Source organism: Scyliorhinus torazame, chromosome 18, assembly GCF_047496885.1.
Source record: "Scyliorhinus torazame isolate Kashiwa2021f chromosome 18, sScyTor2.1, whole genome shotgun sequence".
In the NCBI taxonomy this organism is placed as follows: Eukaryota; Metazoa; Chordata; class Chondrichthyes; order Carcharhiniformes; family Scyliorhinidae; genus Scyliorhinus; species Scyliorhinus torazame.
Window position 1 is genome coordinate 55,005,327 of NC_092724.1, and position 22,381 is coordinate 55,027,707.

A 22,381-nucleotide genomic window follows, 5' to 3' on the forward strand; every position below is an offset into this window, starting at 1 on the left:
AATATCCTGGGATTTTTCCGGATTGTGTAGTAACAAGGTCGCAAAGTCACAGGTTAAGACAAGAGGAGAAATCAAAGAGTGAAGATGAAGTTGAAGTGCAATTATCAGAAACGATTTTTGATCAGATGGTTGCCGGTAGGGTATAGAAAGGAGGTGTTGCGAGTTGCACATGAGGTACCAGTGGGAGGTCATTTGGGAATAAGGAAAACTCAAGCTAAAATCCAGAAACATTTTTATTGGCCTGGACTACATAAAGATGTAGTTACATTTTGTCAATCATGTCAATCATGTCAAGTGATCGGGAAACCTCAAGCAGTGATAAAACCAGCGCCCTTAATACCTCAACCACTTTGGCGCGCGCCTTGCCCCTCAAGGTGAGGACTTGGCCCCTAAAGTCGTGGAGAAATCCGCACCTTTGGGGCAGCCCGCTGCCGGAATGGTTCACGCCACTCCATGCCGCCGGGACCCCTCGCCCCACCAGGTAGGAGAGAATCCCAGCCCATGTTGCTTGATTTTCTTTGTCCCCTCGCCGGCAACATCACTAGGTACACGGCCACAGTAGGTGGGGACCTCATTTAATTGGGTTTTAATAAATATTAATATTAGTACTAGGCCTCCCTACCACATGATTTCCCCCCCCCCCCCCACTAAATATTCATACCTCGCCAATGTGGCATCACTTCAGCAAGGTTTACAACAGCTTTTTAAAAATTAAAAACAGTCAAAGGGCTTCCTCCGAGGCGAGCCCCTGAGGGGAGAGGGTCATGTCCGGGAAATCCCCTGGCACTGTACTCTGACAGAGATTGGCAGAGTCAGGGGCGGGACCTCGTGGGAGACCCATTGGTGATGGTGGGGGGGGTGGTTTCCATTGCAAGTAGCTCATGCGCTCTGCGTATTGGCTTCAGTCTTCTCCACAAAATTCATAAGCATTGAGTTTACCAAAGAGAGGCATTTTTTTCCCTCTTACTTGTGTTTGACACTGAAGGCTGCTCGGAACACAACTTGTTTACTCCTCGTTACCAATGTAATAACTTTACCAAGGCCAATCTCCCAGCACTAAACCCTATTATTGAAGTAACAAAAAAGGCCACTGCCACGGCTAACAGCATTCTCGTCCAAGACTGGGGACTTACGGGAAACTGGCCCAGGTTGGAGCAGCAAGTTTTAAGCTCCCACTGTACATTTCCTATTGGGCGAACTGCCGCCCACTTCATTGGAGAATTCATATTCCGCGAAGTCCATGGGGAGAAATGTTGACAATTCCCTGCCTCCTTCATGGCCACCATGACAAGAACCATGGCAGGACAGGGGAGACTTGAAAGGGCCTTGCTGTGTCACTCTGTCACAGTCTCACAAGAGGAAATCCCAAGCCAGCGACTAATCCAAAACTCAGGTGTCAGATGATGAACAGCTTTACCTGGAAGGACAAGCAGGGAAAAGATGTTATTGCGACTCTCTCTCTGTTTTTTCTGTGCTTTCTTTAATACTTAGAAATTATTGTTGACATTCAACACATTAATATTTACCATGCATGTGTCTACAGTTAGTCCCTCACTAAAATACAATAAAATACCAGGTGGCATGGTGGCACAGTGGTTAGCACTGCTGCCTCACAGCACCAGGGCCCTGAGTTCAATTCCAGCCTTGAGTAACTGTCTGTGGAGTTTGCACTTTCTCCCAGTGTCTGCGTGGGTTTCCTCCGGGTGCCCCGATTTCCTTCCACAGTCCAAAGATGTGCGGGTTAGGTGGATTAGCCATGCTAAATTGCCCTTAGTGTCCAAAAAATGTTAAGTGGGGGTTACTGGGTTACGGGGATAGGGTAGATACATGGTCTCCAGTCGGGTGCTCTTGTAAGGGCCGGTGCAGACTCGATGGGCCGAATGGCTTCCTTCTGCATTGTAATTTCTATGATTTATCTAGCATGGATAGAGGATTGGCTGACTGGCAGATGGCAGAGTGTGGGTACGAAGGGATTCTTTTCAGGATGGTTGCTGGTGACTAGTGGCATTCCATAGGGATCAGTGTTGGGACCACAACTATTTACAAGGTATTTGAACGAACTGGAAGAAGGAATTTAGGGCATTGTTGCTAGGTTTGCAGGTGATACAAAGAGAGATAGACTGACAGGTAGTGTTGAGGAACCAGGGAGATTGCAGAAGAACTTGGACAGGCTGGGAGAGTGGGCAAAGAAGTGACAGATGGAATACAATGTGGAAAAGTGTGAGGTTATGTACTTTGGGAAGAAGAATAGATGCATAGACTATTTTCTAAATGGGAAAACGCTTCAGAAATCAGAATCACAAAGGACTTCGGAGTCCTAGTTCAAGATTTTCTTAAGGTTAACATGCAGGTTCAGTTGGCAGTTAAGAAGGCAAATGCAATGTTAGCATTTATCTCGAAAGGAGTAGAATACAAGAGCTGGGATGTACTGCTGAGGCTGCATAAGGCTCTGGTCAGACCCCATTTAGAATATTGTGAACAGTTTTTGACCCCACATCTAAGGAAGGGTGTGCTGGCCTTGGAGAGGGTCCAGAGTAGGTTCGCAAGAATGATCCCCGGAATGAGGGGCTTGTCATATGAGGAGTGGTTGAGGACTCTGGGTTTGTACTCGATGGAGTTTAGAAGGATGTGGGGGATCTTATTAAAACTTACAGGATACTGAGAGGTCTAGAAAGATTAGACATGGAGAGGATGTTTCCACTCGTAGGAGAAACTAGAACCTGAGGGCACAGCCTCCGAGAGGAGGAGGAATTTCTTCAGCCAGAGGGTGGTGAATCTGTGGAACTCATCGCCGCAGAAGTATGTGGAGGCCAAGTCACGAGTTTCTTTAAGACAGCGATAGATAGGTTCTTGATTAATAAGGGGATCAGGGGTGATGGGGAGAAGATAAGAGAATGGAGATGAAAATTATATCAGCCATGATCGAATGGCGGAGCAGACTCAATGGGCTGAGTGGCCTAATTCTGCTCTTATATCTTATGGTTATGGTCTCTCTTTCCAAGTATTTCAGCTCTATTTATTTCTCTCTATTTTGCTCTCTCTACTTCGCTCTCAATGTATTTTTCTCTATTTATTTCTCTCTATTTCAGTCTATTTATTTCTTTCTCTCTATTCCTTTCTCTATCTCTTTCATACTCAATTTATTTCTCCCCCTCTTCCTATCTATTTCTCTCGATCTATTTCGCTCTCACTATTTATTTTTTCCTCTATTAATTTTTCCATCTCTATTTATTTATCTCTCTATTTCTATCTCACTCTCAATTTATGTTTTTCTTTTCTCTATTTCTCCCTCTCTATTTTGCTCAATTTCTCTCTTTCTCTCTCTTTCACTCAATTTATTTTTCTCTCTATTTATTTCTCTTTTACTCTCTATTTCTATCTATTTTGCACTCTCTAGTTATTTCTCTCTGTTTAATTTTCTCTCGATTCCTGTTTGGCTCTATTTATTTCTCCATTTCTTTGTCTCTCTATATTTATTTCTCTATCTCTATTTATTTATCTCTGTCTATTTCGTTATTTCCCTCTCTGCCTCTATAGCTTTCTCTCCAGTATTATCGCCGCCTTATTTCTTTTCTAATTAAACAGGAAAATGTTAATTTTATTTTCATGTAGATTTTTTCACTCGGGGACCTGGCCATTAATTAAATATGTGGGTTTGAAACTGCTTCTGGGGGCATTCAGTTTGGTGAATCAGTCCTAGCTCTATCATGAATGATTTCAAATCAGGTATTTGCATATTCTCATGCAGGCACTAATTTCTGCGATGTGACAGAGGAGAGGATTATGAAGTTAAGTATGGTCTGCAGAGAGGAATATGTGTTGCTACGATCTGCTCTAATTGATGGCATATCAGGCAGCTCTTTGAAAGATTTACCAACTTCTTTGCAAATGAAACCACCTTAAATGGACATTAATCAAACCCAAAACACAAGCCAGTTCCCAGTGAGAAGTGGCACAATTGTTAACCCACTGCTCGCCAGCTTGCCCAATCGAGAGAGGTGACCAAGCAGAAACTGTTCACTTCTCTGGTTCAAACTGGGTGTGAAAGATTAGAGCTAGCACGGAAGTAACCGTGTGTCACATATGTCTTGTACCTCAGAATGGCTCATGGCTTTGCACATTGCGGAGAGCAGTTTTGTGACTGGAAAGGAGAACGTGTAGCTATTTTAAGTTGCGGCAGGAAGGAAGGGAAGGATGCCAGTTGTGCCTAGGATTTAATCAGCAGAATGTTGACTTTTCGCCAGATTCCTGGAATCAGACTGAGTATCTTAACATTTTGCCTTTTTGGCCTCCGATTGATCTCATGCACTGCTTCTATACTTTAACTTGCACATGTTGAATCCGGCTTTCCATTAATTTGCATATGCCACAAGCTGCTGATGCTTGGGATTCTGTTTTGGGATTTATCCAGCACCGCCATCTCTAACACCCTCGGCTGATACCACCTAGAAGGACAAGGGCAGCAGGAGCATTGTGTCACCACTATCCTGACTTGCAAATATATCGCCGTTCCTTCACTGTCGCTGGGTCAAAATCCTGGAACTCCCTCCCTAATAGCACTGTGGGTGTACCTGCACCACATGGACTGCAGCAGTTAAAGAAGGCGGCTCACCACCACCTTCTCAAGGGCAATTGGGGAAGGGCAACGAATGCCGGCCTAGCCAGCAGTACCCATATTTCATGAATGAGTGAAAATAAATTTTTCCCCCAAGAAATGCTGTCTTTCCCATCCTTCAAGGAACACTATTATTGACCTGAGTAAGAAGAATGCCTGTTGCTGACCGATGTCAAGCAATGTCCTTCAGGAAAATATGAGTGCGGATGTCACACAAGGACAGAACCTGGCTCAGCAACAATGGTCGCACAGTTGAATACCCTCCTGATGCATCCTGACTAGGGTCACACATGAATAATGGTAACTTAGAGAAGGTATGACAGGTTAAACAGCACCAGTGGAACTAGAAAAGAAAAGAATGGGCAGGGAAGGGAAGCGGTGGAAGAGAGAATACTTGAGGGAATGAAAGAAAACTCTCCCTTAAAAATACCGGCCGGAATTTTCCGGCCATTCCCGCCTGAGGGAACTTCCGGACCCGCCGACAATGACCACCCATCGCTGGCCAGTGGCGGCCGCCCCCGCTGACACAAAACATGCCCAGGGGTGGGGCTGGAAAATCCCACCTAACATTTTTTTCCATCTCTGAGCTTACTGTTGGATTCTGCACAATTATAGCCAAGTGTGGTGGATCTGTACAGGATTCTACAGCATAACGAGCCAATTGCACACAAAATGTGGCTGTTATGCTGTTCTGTCCTTCTCTTGTCATGCATAAAATGTATAAAATGCCCACAGAACATCACTGTAAATTCCCTTTGCACCCATTGTATATGGAGCGGGTGGAATTTGAGATTAGTTTTGTGAATGCGAGTATGGTTTTCTGTCATGGAGGTAAATTGACCAATTTTACTGGATTTTGCAGTCCGCTGACCCCCAGCTGCTACCACCCTGAGAGGCCACTGTGTCAGGGCTATTAATGTGGGAAGATAAAACACTGAGTTCCACCCAATGACAATGCCTCCATTAATTTATACTTTCTGTCTATCTGGTCTCAATGCAATTGAAGTAGAATGTATGACGATTTTGAGTTTTACCTTTCAGGCCTAATGTGGAGTTTTTTCTAATCGTCTTCGCCCTCCTGCTTTCTGCTCACAGAGGACCAGCTTCCTTCCGGCTTTCCCAACATCGACATGGGCCCCCAGCTGAAGGTGGTGGAGCGCACCCGCACGGCTACCATGCTGTGCGCAGCCAGTGGAAACCCAGATCCCGAGATCACCTGGTTCAAAGACTTCCTGCCTGTCGACCCCAGCTCCAGCACACGCATCAAACAGTTGCGGTCAGGTAGGGGCTGGAAAGAACAAAGTATTACCAACAGATGCAAAAAATAATGAATCTGCTTCTTTAGAGGAATACGTGGAACCGAAAGACCTTTGTTTAGCTGTTACTGCTGTTGATGATTGTGACGTCCTCATAGCTTGTCATTCTGTCTGTCTGTCCTGTGCATAGAGCTTTCTTTGACTCACACTGCTCTGCTGTGACTGTATTTCCAGTTCCTTTCATTATATCCTTTGAAGTGCTCTTCCTCGCTGGGCCGACTCTAACCTCTGTTTATTTTACTTATATTTATTTTTCTTCTTGTTTTATCTTTTCTCTCATTTTTTTTTCCATTTGGGATTCCATTCTGTGACCAATGTGTCAAATTGAAAATAATCTTTGGGACTGGGAAACTCTTACGAAGCTTTTTTCTTTGCTGCCCTTGCTGGTTGTGGTCTGTGTCGGTGAGGAGGCGGCAGCCATTTTAATCCAGTGGAACCATTGGCAAAGTGAACAAGTTGTATCAAGAACTTCACTGAACATGGTACACAACAGAAAAAAAACTGCCCGGTCGAGTTCTTTAACTTGTATACTAAGTTTAAAATAAAACATATTTTAAAAAAGGAACTAACATAAAAATGTTAATCTAAACCTCACATCCTGCAGCTGTATTTACCGGTAATCGTTCACATGATTGACCACCCCTAAAGGTTCAAGGACCTCAATTGCCATGGTTTTGAAATTTGACTCAGCAACCACTCTATCCTTGCTATTTTGTGAATGTATGTTGCTCTTTATTAATAAATAACTACTAACAATCATTTAAATAAGATAGCTGAATTGAAGTAACCTCGTTTTTCTAATGTGTTTAAAACTAATAGTAAAACATTTACGTCTAAAGCTTTTTAATGTTACGTAACAATGAATATGTAGCTGAATAATGTCTTCTATAATGTTTTCTTTCTTTCTGTTTCTTAATCTTAAAGAATCTTTTGGTAAGTATTTGGCTTCGAAGCCTAATTCACAAAACCCTCTCCAGACTAATGTCACAACAAGCTTAAAATGCATGCTTGCATTTTACTAACTATTTAAAAACTAAACCCGCTGGTCCTACCCAACTGACCTACACAAGACTGTTGCTTTAAACCCCATCAGACAATCCTGCCCATAACCTAGCAGCAGATTTTACCCAGAACCCCTTAAGAATTCTTCATGCTCCACCCTTTTGAACTATACCAGTTTTTTGCATCCATTCTAGTCTTCCGGAGTTCCACATCTAACCCATACAGAACCTCTCCTTGGTGTGGTCATGTCTTGGCTTAGGATCAACCATGCTCAACCGTAACGACATCTATAGATTGCTGTCCCTGCTTTGGCAGCGTTTTGGTTATTTAAGTTGCCATCGGCGCAGGGTTTGAAATTGTTTTCCTAAAGTAAGCGAACAGCCCCAATGCCCAGCGGATAAATGCACATGAGCCAAGACAGAGCAGCATGGACTCAGGTATGATCCAGTTTATAAATGAGATAACTGTAATTGGGATCCTACCATTGGCACTAGAACACTACAGTTATTATTGCTTGAGTTGGGGTGGTACAGTTGGAGGACCTAGAGTTGGGGTGGCATATTTGAGGGTCCTCAAGTTGGGGTGGTGGATTTGAGGGCACTAACGTTGGGGTGGTGTATTTGGTGGTCCTAGAGTTGAGGTCGTACATTTTGGGTTCCTAGAGTTGGGGTGGTGTGTTTGGGGGTCCTAGAGTTGGGATGGTGTAATTGGGGGTCAGAGTGTTGGGGTGGTGCAGTTGCAAGTCTTAGTAATGGAGTGGTGCAGTTGGGGTCCTAGAATTGGGGTAGTACAGTTGGGCGGTTTAGTTAGCCGTAGCACCTTGACAGGAAAAAGCAGCCATTCTCCCACTCTTGATGGTTAACCAGTGACTCTCATTGGAAAGTGGAACAATGGGCAGCCAGGCTCCAAACTGGCAGACATGCCTTGCTTATTATAAGCTCATCTACAGCTATAATGAAATTAACTGAATTATTCTTGTGAGCTCCTTGAGACTGCACTGCCCAAAGCTTGCAAGCTGCTTCATGATATTTCTATGAATTACTTATATATACTTTACAACCAGTGGAGTACTCTTGAAGTGTAGTGACTGTTATAATATATTGTAATACAGCAAGTCAAGAGATTATACCAGGTATTCATCAGTAAGAACTCTGCACTTTATAGTTCTCATTAATCATTGATCAGCCAGAGGGATAAGCATTTATATTAAGTGAAATCTATCCTTCAATATTATTAACAACTAGGATATATTAAAATTAGTGCGTGGGTCATGCGTTCCAATGAAAAATTCCATGTCAGTATTCCTCCTCAGGGGATTATTGTGTTCACAAGTCCACAGTAGTGGAGATGCTCCCTTTTGTGCTAGTAGGAGATGTACTAATAGGATTTCCAATATTAAATCTGATCACAGTGACGTGCTCTGTAACAAAATAACTGGAAATATTTTCTGACTGTCCACCACGCAGTAACAGCCCTCCTAACACTGGTGGCATTGTTGTGCAAGTCACCCAGCGCCACCCTCCTCACCCACCATTTTATGCTTTGAAGCAGGTAAGTTTTATCTTTCATTTACTCTATTCCTAGATTTAATTTAGGTATGTATCCTCTTTTCTAAAACAAAACATTCTTGGCGCTTGCACCATTCCTGCTTGACCTGCTCCACTCTGCTGCCCCTGTGGCCTCACTCACTGCCCAGACTATCAGGGTTGACCGAATTTTCTAACCCAAACTTGAGGGGGGGGGGAGGGGAGGGTGGTTGGGAGAGTGTCCGACATTCACCCACACCATCTGAGGCCCTGAAGTGCGCTATGATCCAATTCCTGGCACATTAGACAAAGCCCAGGTCTATCATTAATGCAGTTCCTAGCGGCCACCAGCAACCATTTTCTCCTCTGCGGAATTTCACAGGATAACTGCACACCATCTGGGGACAAGCAGGGGGTGCATGCATGCTGCGGGCATCGAGTGTGATTTCTGCATAAATTGAAGTGTCCTGGAGAGTCGACACCTTCTACTGGTCGAAACCAGGAGATTGACATCCTTCCAACCAATCAGAACCTGCCACACAGTCCCACCCATTTCATCGGCCGGCCGCAGGGCAGCCTGGCGGCCTGATTTGAAGCCACGTGACCATTAAGATATTCATCTGAGGATGCGTTTTGTGAGCCAGGAATTCTCCTGGGCACATTGTTTGCCCAGAAACATAGGACTGTCCCCTGAGAATCCACGGACTGTCCTTGGAAGACAGGGATATATCCTAACCTGAAAGACTTGGTTTTGGCCTTCACGCTTGAAAGAGGGTGTGCTTCTGCTTTACTCTAATATATTTGGAATTTTGAATAACAAGTCCTTGCCCAATATTACGAGGAAAATAAACTCTTTAAGGAATCCCACTCTCTCTTGCATCAAATACTGGTTCCCTGTGAAGACTAGGAACTGACGATTGAAGTGTGAGAGGGCAGCATTCATCAGCAGTGATCCTGGTTATTTTTAACACGGGTCTCCAGCTAATGAAATGAAAAATTCCTATTGAGGGATCACCCACTGAGGAAGCCCCTGTTTGAACGATAAAGGTTTAAATAATACGGTACTCCTCAAATCTGCAGCCAGGAGGTAAATTTAAATTGTCCCTCTCTTCACTTCTTGCTCATCATTCTTTCCTTCTTGCTCCTGCTGCTAAGGGTGTTAACATGTGCCCCACCACTCTGAATGCCCAGTGCTCACATGGAGCTCTCTTTCCTATCACACAGTGCCCACCCTTTGCTCATTATCCCTCCTCCTAATGCGCTGGACCCACTCCCCGCCCATTCAATCTCCTTCCTTTCACTGGCTGTGTAATAATACCCTGTACCCGCTAAGCAGGGCAGTTAATGGGGAAAATGGCAGTAAGGGTTTTGCGAGAATTGTCAGAACTGAGAGGGATGGAAATGTTTAACAACCTTCCACAAAGAAACACGGAGGACTGGTTGATCCTGGAGTCAGAGGCAAGGCAGCCAGTTATTTCCATTCAGGCCCTACTTGTTGCTTTGGATGTGAAACTCCTTCCGTTATGCAAAGCTTCTGTTAGATCATAAACCATGGAAACACTCTTAAAAGTACATTCTGACTTCCCTTTCCTCCCCAACCCCTCCCTCCTTTTTAATTAATCATAGTTTCCAGTGCCCACACCATCACATATAGGTGCTCTCCTAATACCTAACAACCTGCTTTATTAACCGTAATTGTTCCCTAATAACCCTCACGGATTAACACCCCCACACCCTTTAGAAGCTCAACACAGTTTCAGGCTGCAGTTTGGCACATTCTGAAATTGGTAGCAACTTTAAATCCGACACTTTTGGAAAGGGATGGTCTCCCCTTTATCTATATATTTTATTTTAATTTATTTTGTTTTGATGTTGAAGTTGGGTGTTGTTGTGTTTCCTTTCTTGGACTGGCAGGAAGTGATGTTAGTGTAGAATATAACATCCTGTACTTGACTGGTACCTCCTTGGGCTAATCTACTGGTGGTAACATGGCCCATTGCTGACTGGACATTCTTGTGAACTTTAAAATAGACCCAAATGCCTTGGTGAGTCCTCGAAAGTGCCCCTGCTTGAGGAGTAAGTTAGCATTCTTGCTTGGAGTAATAAAATGGCTAGTTTTAGAATTGGATGTTACGTGTGGGTGTTCGGCAAGGATGGGGGCAGGACCCGCGGTGATGCCTTTTGAGGTCAACACTATCTTGATTCAGTTCCCCAATGAGGTGAACGACTGGAACTGCAATCACCACAGCCCCAACCTGCAAAGAAGAAAGAGAAGATTACCCGGAGAAGGAAAGGAACACAACTGGGGCGGGGGGGGGGGGGAGTATTCGTTTCTGAGGTTGGGGCTGAGACATAATATGGGGGCAGGCAGAGGAGAGAGAGCTTCACTCTGCATCTGACTGTGCAGCATCTGGCACTGGAGCGCTTGGTGTTGCTACTGAGGTACCTGAAAAAGGAACTGATTCTTTATCCCAGTGCTGGCGCCCCCTCACCATGATGAGCATAAAAGTTAACTTAAAATAAAAACTACCCTCAATATTTCTTTTGGCTGCATTTTGAGCTGAGAAATTTGGTAGGGGCTGTCCTTCTGAAGTGTTGTGATTAGAAATTAGACAATTGATGACCTCTAACTCAGATTAGAATTCCCATGTCATATTGTTTCGGAGAGAAATATATTGGGGTGGGTGCAGAGGAAGCCAATACATCTACTGCAGGAAAGCTATACTTTGGGCATCTAGGGTACTCATTTTTGGCAAAAGTTGTTGTGAACACATTCCATCCCTTCCCCACTATTGTCTGTCAGGTGACCACGGATCACTGGTGATCTTGGTCTTCAGTGACACAGGATCCTGTCGTCCAGGAAGAGGAAACTGGTGGGCAGTGGCCCGGGTGGGAGGGGGCCTGTAGGTCATGCCCCCAATGAGTAAGCAGAGATCGATCCATCCACCTTCCAAAATGGCTGCCGAACAAACAAATTCCATCACCCATTGGAACTGCGTATCCAAGACTCCAAGCGTTTGGATGTGCTGGACTGTAGGAATGTGGTAAAATGTTGCCTGAAATTGTGCCACTTTGCTGGTAGCCAGAGGACCTGCCACCTTTTAAAGGAAGATTGTGCCACACTCTCAAAGAGGAGTCAAATAAAATGTTGTGACTCCTGAAAAACGTTTTAAATATCCAACCGGAGCAATTTCGGAGTTGCCTAATCGGATTGTTTTGCATGGTACCTGATCATGACACATTGGGGATGGGAGTGGTGATAAGGAAGACCGGTGCTGTCCCCAGTTCACCTTATTTGAATATACACCAAACTGATACATTGGACCTGAACTCCTGCGATTAATGTGGGTGCAGTGCCCACATTGACCTAATATTAATCATTGACATTTACAGGAGAGATGGCTATTCAGGGCAGCACGGTAGCACAGTGATTAGAACAGTTGCTTCACAGCTCCAGGGTCCCAGGTTCGATTCCCGGCTTGGGTCACTGTCTGTGCAGAGTCTGCATATTTTCCCCGTGTCTGTGTGGGTTTCCTACGGGTGCTCCGGTTTGCTCCCACAGTCCAAAGATGTGCAGGTTAGGCGGACTGGCCATGATAAATTGCCCTCAGTGTCCAAAAAAAGGTTAGGTGGGGTTACTGGGTTACGGGGATAGGGTGGAGGCGTGGGCTTAGTAGGGTGCCCTTTCCAAGAGCTGGTGCAGACTTGATGGGCCGAATGGCCTCCTTCTGCACTGTAAATTCTATGATTACACCGTCAATCACAGATGCCAGAATGGCAACATGGTAGCACAGTGGTTAGCACTGCTGATTCGCAGCACCAGGGACCTGGGATCCATTCCAGCCTTGCGTGACTGTGTGGAGTTTGCATGTTCTCCCAATTTCTACCTGGGTTTAAAAAGCTTTGGCATGAGCTTATTTACTGACTCTGGATGCGTTCCCCAAGCTTTCATCACATGACCTTCCTGTCCAAATACCCCTCCTTCCCACACTATCGTCATTGGTCACTCACGATGACCAATCTCTCGACTTTCCCATGCCAATTTGAAACAAAAAAAAGCTCTTCTTACCCAATTGGATGGTTTTGACTGTTAATCAAACAGCATATTTCCTTCCCATCTCTAATATTTTGTTAACTATTAATCACAATTTTTTTTAATGCATACATACCGCTATGAGTTTTCTCCAGTGTTGCTCACAGGGGTTTTCCGGGATTAACCTTCAATTCATGGAAACTCTAGAGCTGCTGGAAAAGATACTGAGGGATAGGATCTATTCCCATTGGAAGAAAATGGGCTTATCAGTGATAGGCAACATGGTTTTGTGCAGGGAAGGTCATGTCTTACCAACTTAATAGAATTCTTTGAGGAAGTGACATAAGTTGATTGATGAGGGAAGGGCTGTAGATGTCATATACATGGACTTCAGTAAGGCATTTGATAAGGTTCCCCATGGTAGGCTGATGGAGAAAGTGAAGTCTCATGGGGTCCAGGGTGTACTAGCTAGATGGATAAAGAACTGGCTGCGCAACAGGAGACAGAGAGTAGTAGTGGAAGGGCGTTTCTCAAAATGGAGAACTGTTACCAGTGGTGTTCCACAGGCATCCGTGCTGGGACCACTGTTGTTTGTGATATACATAAATGATCTGGAAGAAGGTACAGGTGGTCTGATTAGCAAGTTTGCAGATGACACTAAGATTGGTGGAGTAGCAGATAGTGAAGGGGACTGTCAGAGAATACAACAGAATTTTGATAGATTGGAGAGTTGGGTGGAGAAATGGCAGATGGAGTTCAATCTGGGCAAATGCGAGGTGATGCATTTTGGAAGATCCAAAAATTCAAGAGCGAACTATACGGTAAATGAAAAAGCCCAGGGGAAAATTGATGTACAGAGAGACCTGGCTGTTCATGTCCATTGTACCCTGAAGGTGGCTGCGCAGGTCGATAGAGTGGTCAAGAAGGCATACAGCATGCTTTCCTTCATCGGAAGGGGTATTGAGTACAAGAGTCGGCAGGTCATGTTACAAGTTGTATAAGACTTTGGTTCGGCCACATTTGGAATACTGCGAACAGTTCTGGTCGCCACATTACCAAAAGGATGTGGATGCTTTGGAGAGGGTGCAGAGGAGGTTCACCAGGATGTTGCCTGGTATGGAGGGTGCTAGTTATGAAGCGAGGTTGAGTAGATTAGGATTATTTTCATTAGAAAGACGGAGGTTGAGGGGGGACCTCATTGAAGTCTACAAAATCATGAGAGGTAGAGACAGGGTGGATAGCAAGAAGCTTTTTCCCCCAGAATGGGGGACTCAATTACTAAGAGTCACGAGTTCAAGGTGAGAGGGGAAAAGTTTCAGGGAGATATACGTGGAAAGTTCTTTACGCAGAGGGTGGTGGGTGCCTGCAACGCATTGCCGGCGAAGATGGTAGAGGCGGGCACGATAGCGTCATTTAAGATGTATCTAGACAGATACATGAATGGGCAGGGAGCAGAGGGATACAGATCCTTAGAAAATAGGCGACAGTTTTAGATAGAGGATCTGGATCGGCGCAGGCTTGGAGGGCCGAAGGACCTGTTCCTGTGCTGTAATTTTTCTTTGTTCTTTGTTCAATCCTGGAAGATAGGTGAGCCTACTTCAGGTCCGCTAGGTTAATCAACAGCCAAGAAACTGTGTTACTTGTGTTGGAAATGTGCTGACATTTAACCAAAAGAAATCAAATAGATCAGACTCGTGGGCCAAAATCTTCCATCCTCATTCGCGGCTGGGATTCTCTGGTGTCGCTCACAGTGAATGGAGTTTTGGCTGGAACGCCAAATATCCCATTCTTGCTTGCAATGGGCCCACCCATGGGTGAGACTGGAGAATCCTGCCTGTGGTAAAAGTGGAGGCTCATGACAAGTTGTACAGTGTGACCATCTTCGGCCTGGCCTTATTTCTTCCACATCTCGGGTGGAAATGCACAGCACTTGTTACGGCAATGGTGGGGCCTGAAAGTGTGGCGAGATGTTCAAAAATCTAGGAGAACCCGCCGGTGGGATAGGCCGTCGAATTCCATCCTGGAATGGAGACCTCTTGAGTTCCTCACATGTCCATTGGGCGAATTTGCCCTGGATTGCCCCCATCTACTCTCTGGTGCCGAGTTTCTGAGTTACATTGGTGGTAACCTTGGACCAGAAACACATGGATTGCCAATCAACCCCCACCCCCTTCCTGGTAATTATGTCCCATTCGCGGTGGGCCCATACAGGTTCAGCGACATTGACCAATCACCCCGCCTGTACTCCCAACCCCACCTCGCCACAAGTGACCGATGCTCACTCAGACAAGCACCAGTAATTGATGCACAGACAGAATTCCAGAATGAATGAGCCTTTTGGAGAGATGGGAGAAAGAGGCTTAAGTAAATTGAAAGGGAGAAATTCAGCATCCGATCCGATTGCCAAATCTTTGAACTGTTGTGCATTCCCTCTGGTACAAACCAGGCAGAGTGTCTCACACCAGCTGGCAGTGTCGCACCCTACACCCCTTGCCCACTTAAATGAGTCACCCAGGCAACAGCTACCATGAACGTCTTGAGGGCAAACATCCGACTGCGGACCGAGCTTTGGGGGCCGCGTTGCTATGGAAACGGGAAGCTCTGCATTCCCCTCAAATGTGGCACCTGCCCTAAATAGGGCAGTCTTCCTTTAATTGGAGGTCCACCAGCAGTTTAAAAAGAGTGAAGTGTTTATACGTCTGAAATCTTATCTTCTAAAATCTGCTTCTGCTGCAAAAGCCCGCGGCCTGTCTTCTTCAACTAACGGCTCTTCTTTTTAATCTTATTTGCATTCATATTATCCTCGCAGGTGGTACTCCAATACGAGGTAAGAATGATGGAAGTCGGTGAGCTTTCACCTTTTCTTTTGATTTTCTTTTTGTTTTGGTTTCTTTCCCTTTTCATTTTCTTTCAGACTGTTTCATTTTCTGTTTAACCCCCCAAAAAAAACTTATTTTCAATTTATGTCTGGTATTTTGTCGCAGTCCGTCCTTTGTGTTTTTTTAAAAAACTTATATTAAATTGAGCAAGATTTCTCTCTATTCGATATGCTTTCGCTGAAAGCATATCGTAGCTTTGTGTGTCATAAAGTCAGTCACAGCTCCATATTTGTCTCTCAGTGTCTGCCCACCCCTCCCGCCCCCCCCACCCCACCCCCCCCCCAGAAAGCTTCTCTCTCCTTTTAATTTTTAAGCCGTGTCATTTATTTAATTAATTTATTAATTTTGGAGGAACTCGCTGTGTAATTGAAATTACATTGAGGGCCCTCTACCCAGGGGGCTTTGGCCTCCGCAGAACCAGTTCACGGAACGTTTTTGACAGTGTTTAAAATGGTAGACAGCCCCTCACGGAAGACAAGATGACTCGTGCTTCAAGGGAAGTGCTTCAGAGCTCTGTGTGGCTTCGCATCAAGACAGGGCATTCAAACATGATCACTTGATAGTGCTGTTGCTGAAATAATATGTGTAACCAGCAACCTTGTTGATAAAAAAAAAGGAAATAATGTTTTTGGCGTGTTCTTTAAATGACTTTTTTTTACTAAATCCAGTGATGTGAAGGTCTTGGCTATGTGTATTAACAAGGTGGCAGAATCTATCTTTATTTATAATGTCAATAACTCACATACTGTCGATTAATTCAATGTTAGATATATATGTTAATATGTTTTAATGTCTGCAGATGCAGTGTTGTGCTCTAATTTCACTGTTGTGTTATTCAAAAGAAAGTTGACTATCAAAATCACCCTGTCTATCTAGCCATCACTGCCTAATCTTCAAATGTGTTCATTGCAAATGGGTATTTGGGGGCTCCTCCTCACTCCCTTCCCCATACATCAATTGCACTGCCCATGCTCCAATTTTGTCCTGAATTCAGTCAGGGCCACGACAATTGGGAGATGCGGGACTGGATTCTTCCGCAAGACTGCCACGGGCGAGACACGGACAATGGAGAAGTCCATTGACCTCGGGTGGAATTCTCCGGTCGCCAGGCGGAAGCAGCCGGAGAATCCCGCCCGCTATATTTAGCTTCTGTACTTCTGCCTGGCTTTCATTCCCCGGGTCAGTGACACTGCTGGAAGGTGAACTGGTTTGTAAACGTGGGGCGCAAGGGCCAGGCTCAGCTATAATCTTCCCCATGATCAAAGAGCTCACACGTGACCAGGAAGTGGACAGTAAATGGCATCCCTGGAACAGTTCCCCAGTACAAGTCTGCATCTTTTGGTTAGGGAGGTGAGGGGGGCCGCGGAGAAAGAATGAGTCAGTGCATCAGTGGTGGGGCTGAAATTGTTGCATTTCCTCAGATTAATGAAATTGACTGAAATCTGGCTAGTCTGGAGATTCTGGGCTGGATTCTCTGGTACCCCAGCTGCGTGTTTCTTGGTGGCGCACCATTCGTTTGCAGCAGGATCCTCTCTTCTCGCCGCTTGTCAGTGGGATTTCCCACTGGAGCCATCTCACGCAGCCAGGAAACCCGTGGGTGGGGGTTCACTGCCAGCGAGAAAAGAAAATCCCAATGGCCAGAGAATTTCTTGCTGGCTCCTGCAGCCTTCGTTCTTGACCTCTGCCATGGTTATAGCAGAGCACAAGTGGATTGGGCAGCACGGTAGCACAAGTGGATAGCACTGTGGCTTCACAGCGCCAGGGTCCCAGGTTCGATTCTCTGCTGGGTCACTGTCTGTCCGGAGTCTGCAAGTTCTCCCAGTGTCTGCGTGGGTTTCCTCCGGGTGCCCCTGTTTCCTCCCACAGTCCAAAGACGTGCAGGTTAGGTGGATTGGCCATGATAAATTGCCCTTAGAGACCAAAAAAGGTTAGGAGGGGTTATTGGGTTATGGGGATAGGGTGGAAGTGAGGGCTTAAGTGGGTCGGTGCAGATCCAATGGGCCGAATGGCCTCCTTCTGCACTGTATTTTCTATGTTCTATGTACACCCCAATGAATTATTTAGAGCTAGAACTCAAGACTGTACACCAGCACTATTTGATGAACGTGTGAACTTCCTCCTGTGGGGAACAACCTTAGCAGGATCCTCCATGTTGCTTTTTGGAAATCCACATGGTTCTGGAGTCGATGCAATGCACTTATGGCATTCTCGAGACCTTTCCATTGTGGATATCATTAGGCAGCTCGTAGTTAGGACTGTGACCTCTTGACCCACTGCACCTTCAAATGCTGATTGAAAAGCACTCGCTGCCAATTTCTGAAGTTTCTCCATCATCAAACTGTTGTAAATTTCTTATGCCTGTGTGCTGTGCAGCTACAATGAATCATTCCTTGCCTGGCCCCTGCGACTCACAAAGGAGAGGATCATAAGCCTTTGGCTTAGCTGCTGCTGCAATCATACTGACACATTTCCAACACTGAGCCACAGCATGGTGGGTCTATGGTTTGCGTCCAAAGTTCATCATTCGTTCAAGAGATCCTGCCTTGTCCAAAGAAAATAAAGTTGGGGAAATGGAGGAGGAAGGGATATTTGGGGAGGGAAGGGCAGGGTATGGTTCCCATACAGACAAAAAAAAAGGGTCATTTTCTCGTCCCCAACAGTTTTCTGCTATTTTCATAAAAGTACTCTATTGACTATTCATTGGCAGAGCGAAGCATGGAATAGCAAATAGTTGTACTTTGGGAGTGTTATTAGATCATTTTGACAGGTATTTTAAGAGGATTTTGAACCCTTTTAATGAATGCTTCATTGTTATTGAGTCAAAATGAAGAGAAAATTATATGTTGTGCTTCACCTTGTTAGACAAGGACGTTAGACACAGGAGAACCAGTCAATTGATTTATTTAGATTTCCAGAAGGCCTTTGACAAGGTGCCGCATAGGGGATTGTTAAATAAGTTCAGAGCCCATTGAGTTAAGGGTAAGGTCCTGGCATCGATAGAGGATTGGCTGACTGGCAGAAGGCAGAGAGTGGGGATAAAGGGGTCTTTAACAGGATGGCAACTGGTGACTAGAGGTGTACCTCAGGGGTCTGTGCTGGGACCACTATTTTTCACAATGTACATTAATGATCTGGAAGAAGGAACTGAAGGCACTGTTGCTAAGTTTGCAGTAGTATTGAGGAAGCAAGGGAGCTGCAGAAGGATTTGGACAGGCTAGGAGAGTGGGCAATGAAGTGGCAAATGAAATACAATGTGGAAAAATGTGAGGCTATGCACTTTAGAAGGAGGAATTTAGGTATAGACTATTTTCTAATTGGGCAAACGCTTAGGAAATCAGAAGCACAAAGAGACTTGGGAGTCCTTGTTCATAATTCTCTTAAGGTTAACGTGCAGGTTCAGTCGGCAGTTAAGAAGGCAAATGCAATGTTAGCATTCATGTCAAGAGGGCTAGAATACAAGACCAGGGATGTACTTCTGAGGCTGTATAAAGCTCTAGTCAGACCCCATTTGGAGAGTTGTGAGCAGTTTTGGGCCACATATCTAAGGAAGGATGTGCTGGCTTTGGAACGGGTCCAGAGGAGGTTCACAAGAATGATCCCTGGAATGAAGAGCTTGTTGTATGAGGAATGGTTGAGGACTCTGGGTCTATACTCGTTGGAGTTTAGAAGTATGAGGGGGGATCTTATTGAAATGTACAGGATACTGCGAGCCTGGATAGAGTGGACATGGAGAGGATGTTTCCACTTGTAGGAAAAGCTAGTAGCAGAGGACACAATCTCAGACTAAAGGGCTGATCCTTTAAAACAGAATTGAGGAGGAATTTCTTCAGCTAGAGGGTGGTAAATCTGTGGAACACTTGCCGCAGAAGGTTGTGGAGACCAAATCGCTGAGTGTCTTTAAGACAGAGATAGATAGGTTCTTGATTAATAAGGGGATCAGGGGTTATGGGAGAAGGCAGGAGAATGGGGATGAGAAAACTATCAGCCATGATTGAATGGCGGAGCAAACTCGATGGGCCGAGTGGCCTTATTCTGCTCCTAAGTCTTCTGGTCTTATCAAGCAGATGGGCTCTCACTATCCTCTATCTCGAATTGATTCCCCATTCTTAGTTCTCATTCTCTCCTATCTCTGGTTACTTTGCTTACAAAAGTGACTGTTTCCTTGGGCAGTATTTTGCCATTCCCCACTGGTGGGTTTATGTGTGGAGAGAGCCAATTATTGGCTACTTAATGGCCGCTTTCCTCCCACTCTTAATTTTGGGGTTGTCGAGAGGAGTTCAGGGGCATGGGGGATGCCCGGCAGGTCACCCTTCCTCGGGTACGAAGTGAGTGGTGGTGGTGGCGGGGGGGGGGGGGGGGTGGGGGGAGAGGAGGAATATGCCGAGAGAGGACCTCGCTTGAAGGTCCCTTTTCCAATGGGTGCCCCCACTAACCCTCCCCAAGATTTGCCATCCATGGGTTCCCCCTCCCCACTTGGTCTCTCCATCAAGACCCTCTGCTGGGACTCTTATTTTTTTACCTTCTAATAAGGTGAGGGGCGTCAAAAATATCATTTTATTGTTAATTACTCGCAGGTATACACTTGAATGAGAACTGAATAAAAACTTAGAAACAATATAGCAAACAATACATAAATAAGTCAAGCACATGGCAAAAGCATTAGCACAAAATAAATCACTTTAAACACAAGGATTCAGGAACAAAGGACCTCAACCATGAGGTCCTACTTTTAAGGGAATTCTTATCTCTGGTTTAACCCCTCATTTACCTTCATCGGCTTCTAATTCTCAGCTGAGAATTTGTTTGTTCAAATGAATGTCTGTTACTTAGAGGATACTGTTAGCGCTGAGACGACAGAACTGGCAGCCAATCAGAGTTCCACCCAAGTGAACCAGTCCCATCCTCGGCCAACTAATGCTCCTTGGAGCATTTGTTAAATAGTTTCAGGGCTGTCGTGATTTGCAGGGTTGCATTTCCCGCTGACTTTTCAGGTGGTGGTGCGGGAAACCCCACCATTTGAAAAATCCCGACTCTTGTTCCAGGTGATGTTTTGTTGGTTTCTTCTCAATTTCTTGGAGAACAGTTGCAGTGTAGTTGCATCCTGCAAGTAGGGCCTTCTTCATGAGGGCAGAGTGTGTTAACGGGTTTGTGCAGATAAGCATGTATCTGATCATCCATTGTTTTAAGCTTCCAGTGCGCTAGCTAGAGGCAGACTGGATGCGGACATTTTGTGCATATGCTCTTGTGATATCATGAACCAGTTCTGTCCCCTGATAGGCTCTGACGGGGAGTATGTTTGTTTGGAGCAAGCTATTGAAAATCCCCAAAATGCAGGAATTGTTTGCAATGTTTCCTCCAGCCGTCGTAATGCTGCCTCACAATGTCATTACACCAACCCCAAATGTTCAGGCCTTTGTGTGGATGAGTTCCACTAATATGCCTATATCCTGTGGACAATAATGGCCACCACCTCGGAGGTTAGACACTTACGGTGGGATTCAGGATTTCGGGTGCCCAGTGTGGTGTTGGGCGTTCTGACACACAGATGAGCCAACACGGTTGTATATGGTACAACGCTATTTTATTTAAACTTTCTATGTACAGTTTTGTCTTGATACTCTGCACGTGGGGATTCCCTGTTTGTGATCTTGTAACAGGTCTTGTCCGTGTCTTTGTCCCCAGACCTACTGTCCACTAGGTGTCGTGCTCGTGCTTTTATGTGGTTGGTGTCCTTGTGTGTGATTCGTTGTGGTGTTGTGTGCTCTGATTTGTCTGTTGGTGTGTCCATCATGATGTGTGTGTTTGAATATCATGACATCCCCCCTTTTTACAAAGATATGTGCCTACGTGGTAATAAATATGATCGCGTCGTGAGTGCATCTAAGAGTGTGTGTGTGTTGTGTACAGCATGTGCATATGACGTAACTATTTACATGGGGCGATGTCGGGTGCGTCACATGAGCAAGGTTGTACCATAACAGAACATGAATGCGAACGAGAAAAAAAACTTGAACAGTGGTCCAGTCAGACGATATCTGGAACGATAAACAACAACAGGTTATCATATAAAATTGTGTAACTTGTTAGACATATGAACGGTGTTATAAGTCCAGTCTAATAGGCTTGCGACGAGTTCGGGTTGACCGCCTCAAGGGTGGGTCAAGAACCACCGGCTGATGTGCAAGCATGGCCATGGGTGGCGATGGAGAGGGCGTGATCTGCGGCAGCTCCACAAAGTCATCCTCGGAAGCCTGTTGAGGATCTGGCGTGTGCGTACTGTGTGGCTGCGAGCGTGGAAGTCGGCGAAGGGCGCGCCGATTGCGGCGACGCACTGAACCATCCGGCATGCGAACCAGGAACGAGCGGGGAGCCACATGTCTGAGGACTTCGGCTGGTGCTGACCAGCCACCATACGGTTGATGGACGCGTACTTTGTCTCCGGAGGACAGCGGGGGCAGGTCCGTCGCTCATGTGTCATACTGACTTTTCTGGCGATCACGCTGCATTTGCATGCTCCGAAGAACCGTCTCATGGTCTGTTGTTGGTGCCAGGATGGACGGTACCGTCGTCCTGAGGGAGCGACCCATTAGTAGCTGCGCTGGCGAGAGACCCGTGGATAGCGGGGCCGATCGATAGGCCAGCAAGGCGAGGTTAAAGTCCGATCCGGCAGCAGCCGCCTTGCACAGGAGCCGCTTGGCAATGTGGACGCCCTTTTCAGCCTTTCCGTTCGACTGTGGATGTAGAGGGCTGGATGTCACATGAGTGAAACCATATGCTGCGGCAAAGGACGACCATTCACGGCTGGCGAAGCAGGGTCCATTGTCTGACATGACAGTCCTTGGAATGCCATGGCGAGCAAATGTTTCCTTGCAGGCCCCAATGACTGCGGACGACGTCAGATCATGGAGAGGCATGACTGCCGGGTAGTTTGAGAAGTAGTCTATAATAACGATGTGATCTCTGCCGAGCGCGTGAAATAGGTCAACACCCACCTTCGCCCAGGGGGACGT

The 22,381-nt window shown here is 45.7% G+C and overlaps 1 protein-coding gene across 1 annotated transcript in view; it reads left to right on the forward strand.

Annotated features, from left to right (window-relative positions):
* LOC140395214 (receptor-type tyrosine-protein phosphatase delta-like) overlaps positions 1 to 22,381 on the forward strand; it is a 634,165-nt gene that overhangs the window by 362,937 nt on the left and 248,847 nt on the right. Inside the window, exons 5-6 of the mRNA XM_072482754.1 lie at positions 5,711 to 5,896; positions 15,302 to 15,319. Of these exons, the coding sequence (XP_072338855.1) occupies positions 5,711 to 5,896; positions 15,302 to 15,319 (204 nt within the window). The remainder of the gene's footprint in view (positions 1 to 5,710; positions 5,897 to 15,301; positions 15,320 to 22,381) is intronic.